Here is a 6,282-nt window from a genome sequence, read left to right as displayed (position 1 = left end):
AGCGCAGGCCACTTTACCCGATGTAACCATCGGCACGAGTCAGAACGCGAAATCAGTTCTCTACGGTGCTCATAGAACGTTTGTACTCCGTGGTGCGGGAACGTGCGTATATCTGTAAAGTGCATTTAACTTTAGTTTTATAAATAAAACATATCTTAAATATACATTTTTGTTTAAACATAAAATCTGTGTAACAACAAATATCATTATTAATCAATCGTGAAAAAGAAAACAAGTTTAAGCGCAATCTCTGATATTTTTTGATTCTGTCTTCAGGTACTTAAAAAAATTATTGTTACTCTTCATCCTCCTCAAATCATATCATCGCTATACGTAAAAAAATTGCAAATAACCTGCATATATATGAATTCAATATTTTAATCAATTATGCTACTTTTAAAACGTAAAATTTAATTTTGAAAGAATTAGAAACAATTTTAATTCTAATTTGAATGCCGAGAACGCGTAACAGTAATTACTGTGACACCACTCAAGTGAGATTACATACCAGCTATTCGACGGTTCTTACGTTTGCGGTGAAAGTTTCATTACGCGGAAAACCTATGGACCGCATTTCAGCCATTAGACTCGTTCTAGATTTTGCGAACTTTTCTTCGTTTTACTATTTCGCGTGTGACTATGTTAAGAAAAAAGCTTTTAATTTTAATAGCTTATTCCCCACAGTAAAACATTTAATGGAATAAAACATTTTCCCAGGATGAAGTTTGGTCACACAATCGATGATTCGCGGAAGAAACATCCAGAGATCACGGATAAACTTTTGGAGATTTTACAAAAATGGGCGAAAGAACGAGGTCTTCCCAAAATTGCCGAAGAACAACTGGCGTTGTTCGCACACAGTTGTTATTTCGATGTAGAAGCCACGAAACGATGCATGGATGTTTATTATAGAATGAGAGCCACCGTCCCGGAATTTTTTAACGATAGAGATCCCAGCCTCGACTATCTACAACATTCATTGAAAGCTTTGTGTGCACTTTTAAATAGCATCTCTTAAATAATCTTTACAGCTTCTTGATTTAAATATCTTAAAAAAATATATATTATTTATTATATTATCTTTATTTTAAATCAATGACTGCATATACGTAGAACAAATTTCATTTCAATTTTTTTTTTCAATTTGCAACGCCTTTATTCCGCATTGAACGTACAAATTGCATGCCTGTCAATAGTACCTTCTGCTTAATACGGCCACATTAGATAGCTTTATCGCTACGATTTTTCCACGTCGTGCAATCCACTTGGTACCGAAAAGAATTTCTTTTTTACTTTTGCTTTCTTGTCTTTCCTCGACTCGGCAGAAATTACAAATTCTAATAATGTTTGTTATTGATAATATTATTTTAATTTAATTACTTTTAATTTCTTATTGCTTTACCATTCGGTTTTTATCAAAATAAATTTTGTTTCATATATCTATAATTTATACAGAATCTACTCTTTTTTTTATATATAAAATATACGAAATTGTAAAATAAAATAATAGATAAGAAAGTTAATACTTAACTGTATTTATAGGGAGTTTGTGATGCTTCCCAAGTCCGATCGAAATGGTAATCGGATAATTTTTCATCGACTGGCAGATACACGGCCATCTCAGTACGTATTTAACGACGGTGTCAAGCTGCTACTGATGTCCATCGACGCAAACCTTTACACCGACGGTTGTTCACCAGGATATATATTTCTTTTCGACATGAACGGTGTACGACTTGGTCACTTAACTAGACTGTCGATTAACAGCCTCCGTAGGTTTTTCGAGTACCTGCAAGAAGGTATGCCGGTCAGACTGAAAGCTATTTACGTGCTGAACGCGGTTTGGTTCATGGACAAAGTGCTTGCTCTCATTAAACCGTTCATGAAACGAGAAGTTTATGAAATGGTAAATTTATTTTTATTTCTCCATCGATATGATCACGATCAATTTCAATAAGTACCCTTACATTATACATATATTAACATATCCTTCAATCAATCAAAATTATATGAATAAAAAATATTATTTAATGCTAATGACTTACCTATGTGCCAAATATGTATTTTTACGCACCGTCGTTACAAGAAAATACGTTGACATTTCTGACCTATTGCATCCGGCAGTCGCGCCAGTGGTTAACATGTTGACTTTAACTTTCGTCATTCCGCAGCTTCACCTTTACACGGGTGACGTCGCCGACGTGTATCCTCACATACCGCCCGAATGTCTACCAAAGGACTTCGGTGGGGAACTGGACTGCATTGCAAACCTCCATAGTAAGTACATATTACGTAACTAGTAGCAAGATGTACATATCTGCAACATGTTTTAAGATTTTAAATAAAAGATTTATCTCACAAAGACGATTGCTAAAACTAACTATGCTCATATGTTAATATTGACCACTTTCATTTGCAGAAGCACACTGTTTGAAGTTAGATCAACTGCGAAATTATTTCCGGGAAGAGGAAACATTATTTCGCAGCTATTCACCTGATAATGTAAAGAGAAGTCCAAAAATTATGCCGGACTCTATCAGCAATCACAATGGTGATGATAGCTGATGTATTAATCTCTTACATAAAAAAAAAATATGATTTACGGATGTAACAAATAGCATAAGTCATTTACTACATAATGCAAGTTAAACAAAGATATAATCACATGGCGTCATTAAAGTGCTTTCTAATTCTTGTGCGTGTAGATAATCGTATCCTTGACTCCAAACGAGATGCCATTATTCTACCCATCCACTGCTGTATTTCTTCCTTTTTCTTGTTTGAAATTAAATATACGGAGTCCCTAGAAAAAGAATGATTTATTATTATTTTTTTTTGTAAGTTAAGATAGTAGAGTAATGAGCTTTAGGAAACATTACGATATACATAAAAATCTTTCTTTATGCTTCTCGAACCTAAGCCCTTCCCCCTCGCTCTCCCTTCTAATAAAATAGCATATGATTTGATATCATAATATATATTAGAATTTGTCGCGACTTTTTCTTCTAAAACGACTTTAAATACTAATAAAAGTACCTTTGAAGTCATCCTCGAAATATAACGCTTGATGAATCTTGTCGAAGACGATGATTTCGACTAACCGGCTCCGTCAAAAGTTTCGTTTCGGTTGGACTGACCTGAAATAAATTGCGAATTTTTAGATATTTAATTTCACAGTTTCAAAGTTGTTACTTACATCGTATAAATTTTCTTTCCAAATGTATATAACAATGTATATAACGATTATTAATATTTATTAACCAAGTTGATATAAAAAACACTCGTCTTGAGAACTAACTAAGTTCGTTAAAAATTTTCTTACTGCCAACTGTAAAAGTTTCATAATGCTTTACGGTCAATCGAGGCAGCATTGACATTACCGACCACAACTAACTGAGTCGTTTGTGAATTATTGAACATAAAAATTTCACAAATTTGCAAGACTCGAAAAAAAATATTAGTAAACCGTAAATAAATAAGAATTGTCACTAAATCAAATTCTTCGTAAGTAATAAAATATTTAAGAATTTTATGCTTTAAAGATTTTAATTATAAAAATTCTAATTCGTGAATTATAGAAGAGAAAAATACAATAAAACAAAAATCTGCGTGTCGTAATTTTACAGTTTCATGCGTTCCGCATCTTTTTTTTGTTTCTATAACATAATTATCTAATCAGAATATAAACTGGTGTCGCCATCTACAGAAACTATTTCTATTCAAAAAGGAAGGAATCAGATGATCTACTGGAATGTCCGGAATCTCGCCATTTGCTCGGTATAGTTCACGCGATTTACGTCTGTATTTATACCTAACCTTTCGGAATCCTTGCGTATCGTGGAGATGCAAAAACAGATTGTTGATATCAGTGTGGCTGCGGTAGAAGTCGGCTTGTTATCGTCTGGCGAGGCCGGGTACACACGTCGATGTCGCTCGCTGCCATCAGTCTCATCTCTCGTGATCGCACCTAAAAGGTTTTCCAACTTTAGGCAACGTCAGCTGATGCACGCGGTACAATTATGAAAGAAATTTAACAGTTCGGTTCGGACCACCGTTATGTAACACCGGTTATCGAAACGTTATCGACGTTTTACAAAACAAAATTACGTCCTTCAGCTTTGGAAATAATTGGGTAAAATGATCATTTCGCGATTACTACGCGGGGTCAGCAAAAAATGGTTTAATATACGGAAAACCACTAGGCAGGGCGTACAGTCTGCAAGAGACACAGTCTTTCGAGGTGGTGTTATTGTCATTAGCACTGTCTTCATAATATGGCTTTCTATATTTCTTTATACAGTTTTTTACTACTCTTACATGCCCAGTATGTCATACGTGCGTCCTGTGCATTTACAATTCAAGTAAGTCCCATGTATGCTTTTGTATTTTACGCATCAGTTTAAAGGTATGACATCAACAATATTTGGATGTGTCATACTTTTCAACGATGTCAAAGTCTAAAGAGTAGACAAAGTTTGCTACTGAGTGTTTGTAATGATTAAATAATATTAAATAATAATTAAATTTGATGATTTAAATTTTATTTATATTTATTTAGATCCTGCGACGAGAAGAAAGGAATCTGTAGCTTTCCACAGGCTAATGTGCAGTTGACTAAAAAGCAGCAGCTTTTGATGGTTGGGCAGCCTTACAAAGTGAATTTACATTTGGAAATGCCAGAATCACCGGCGAACAAAGAGCTTGGTAAATTTTGAGTTGCTGAATTATAGAAAAATGTTTTTAATTGTGTCTTATAAAAAGTTGATTTTTTTTTTCAAGGTATGTTTATGGTTTGCGCGCAGTTGCGAAGCCGTGATGGATATCTTGTGGACCACACATGTAAATCAGCTATGTTACATTACCGCAGTACATTGCTACATACACTCACTACTCTAACGTTTTCACCTATGATGATTTTTGGAAACATTGAAGAGAAGCAGGACGTTGTTCTTGAATTATTTGGTAATTTTGAAGAGGACCAGGTGAATATTTAGAATTTTAAATGCTACATTTTAAATTACAATTAAAAAAAAATTGAATATTGAGATGTAATTATAAATATTTTAGAGCCATCCAGTAACGATTATTTTTATCGAGATTCAATCACGACATATTGAATTCTATTCTGCTAATCTTATGATAAACGCCCATTTAACGGGACTGCGCTACTGGATGTTTTATTGGCCAATTCTATCAGCCTGTGTTGGCATTGGGACAAATTTGTTTTTCATAATGCTTTTAAGCACGCTGTCTTACATACACTTTGGAACCGAGGAAGAAAGTACAAATGGAAGTTTCAGTTACGAAAAAGGCGACATAGAAGAAGATAATGATCTTAAAAACGATCGTAAGTCATTCTGTAATGTATGTTAAATTTATTTTAACGTATGGTGTGATGCATTAAAATAATTAAAAAAAAATATTCTTTAAAGTGTCAGACACATCATCTCAAGAAGATACATTATCTGTAACGGACTTCAGAAGTGAGGAGAAAAGTATAGAAGCAGAAAAAATTGTTAAGGGAGAACCGAGTTATATCCAGGAAATTTCTACGTTAATTGCTGAGTCATCGAGTGGAGTGTTGGTTAAATAATTTATTACGCTTAGAAATGTGATTAATTCACGTAATACGAAAAGGAATTTTACAAGTGATCAATTGTAAGTAACGTATAATTATCGCGAAACATTAATGAGGCGAAGGCAATTAATGAAATAAAATACATATTTTCCTATTTTCAATGAAACATATTTTAACGCATTATATTTATACCTTAGATCGCACGATATTATTCGACGTTATTTAAGAGCTCTAAGCATCTATCAATATGTCGATTCTCTGCATCAAACATACTACAGTTGCATATGTGTTCTGATGGAATTCAAGGACGCCGAGTTTTTGTACCGTCTGTTGCTCTAGCGCTTCGGCAGAAGACTTGATTCTAAAAATATACTTGATACGCTACTCTGATTACTATCATTTTTTATGCACATGTTTTGTACTTTTATATTTGGCCCTAAGTATTATCGAGAATCATAAGTTCAGCGTTTAATTTTTTATCTGTTTAAAGAGAGCTTTTTAATTAATTTTTTGTTTAAGTAATATTATTTAGAAGCTTTTTGCGGAAAAGAACCCACAATCGGAAAGATTGTTTCCTATGCTGTTGAGCGTTAAAAAAAGGTATTATGGACCTCTAATTCGTTGGTAACCCACAACACAACTGAGCCATACTGTCTAATTCATTTATCTTTCTGAAGAAAAGATTTCATTAGAGAACAATAAGA

General features: G+C 33.6%; 2 protein-coding genes and 1 long non-coding RNA gene across 5 annotated transcripts; 2 read left to right on the top strand and 1 right to left on the bottom strand.

Moving 5' to 3' along the window:
• Positions 1–34: 34 nt before the first annotated feature.
• Positions 35–2,709, top strand: LOC139109921 (alpha-tocopherol transfer protein-like). 2 transcript variants are annotated; one of them, XM_070669373.1, is made up of 5 exons: positions 35–276; positions 718–990; positions 1,543–1,906; positions 2,172–2,277; positions 2,420–2,709. In XM_070669373.1, the coding sequence occupies exons 2-5, from the start codon at positions 719–721 to the stop codon at positions 2,563–2,565; spliced, it is 888 nt and encodes a 295-aa protein (XP_070525474.1). In that variant the 5' UTR covers positions 35–276; position 718; the 3' UTR covers positions 2,566–2,709. The 2 variants fall into 2 exon arrangements, with proteins under 2 accessions (XP_070525474.1, XP_070525473.1); XM_070669372.1 differs by having other exon boundaries at positions 35–990.
• LOC139109930 (uncharacterized) lies at positions 1,697–3,915 on the bottom strand. The gene is made up of 5 exons (XR_011546914.1): positions 3,817–3,915; positions 3,037–3,137; positions 2,666–2,803; positions 2,046–2,317; positions 1,697–1,789 (listed from the first exon to the last, which is right to left on the bottom strand). It is a non-coding gene; the product is annotated as an uncharacterized lncRNA (long non-coding RNA).
• Seipin (lipid droplet biogenesis associated protein seipin) lies at positions 3,849–5,968 on the top strand. 2 transcript variants are annotated; one of them, XR_011546913.1, is made up of 6 exons: positions 3,850–4,361; positions 4,559–4,704; positions 4,780–4,982; positions 5,068–5,347; positions 5,433–5,658; positions 5,776–5,968. XR_011546913.1 is itself a non-coding variant. In XM_070669371.1 (5 exons), the coding sequence occupies exons 1-5, from the start codon at positions 4,138–4,140 to the stop codon at positions 5,591–5,593; spliced, it is 1,014 nt and encodes a 337-aa protein (XP_070525472.1). In that variant the 5' UTR covers positions 3,849–4,137; the 3' UTR covers positions 5,594–5,744. The 2 variants fall into 2 exon arrangements, 1 of the variants encoding a protein (XP_070525472.1); XM_070669371.1 differs by lacking the exon at positions 5,776–5,968 and having other exon boundaries at positions 3,849–4,361; positions 5,433–5,744.
• The last annotated feature ends 314 nt before the right edge of the window (positions 5,969–6,282 follow it).

This window comes from Cardiocondyla obscurior, linkage group LG19 (assembly GCF_019399895.1).
Source record: "Cardiocondyla obscurior isolate alpha-2009 linkage group LG19, Cobs3.1, whole genome shotgun sequence".
Taxonomy (NCBI): Eukaryota; Metazoa; Arthropoda; class Insecta; order Hymenoptera; family Formicidae; genus Cardiocondyla; species Cardiocondyla obscurior.
The sequence above is the reverse complement of the archived record's forward strand: the minus strand, read 5'-3'. Positions and strand labels throughout refer to the sequence as shown.

Excerpts from the sequence above, each read along its gene's own strand:
- LOC139109921 (XM_070669373.1), top strand. The coding sequence starts at position 719 with ATGAAGTTTGGTCACACAATCGATGATTCGCGGAAGAAACATCCAGAG. Across the intron at positions 1,907-2,171 it reads AACGAGAAGTTTATGAAATG|CTTCACCTTTACACGGGTGA; the intron begins GTAAATTTATTT and ends GTCATTCCGCAG. Across the intron at positions 2,278-2,419 it reads CTGCATTGCAAACCTCCATA|AAGCACACTGTTTGAAGTTA; the intron begins GTAAGTACATAT and ends TTTCATTTGCAG.
- Seipin (XM_070669371.1), top strand. The coding sequence starts at position 4,138 with ATGATCATTTCGCGATTACTACGCGGGGTCAGCAAAAAATGGTTTAAT. Across the intron at positions 4,705-4,779 it reads ACCGGCGAACAAAGAGCTTG|GTATGTTTATGGTTTGCGCG; the intron begins GTAAATTTTGAG and ends TTTTTTTTCAAG. Across the intron at positions 5,348-5,432 it reads TAATGATCTTAAAAACGATC|TGTCAGACACATCATCTCAA; the intron begins GTAAGTCATTCT and ends TATTCTTTAAAG.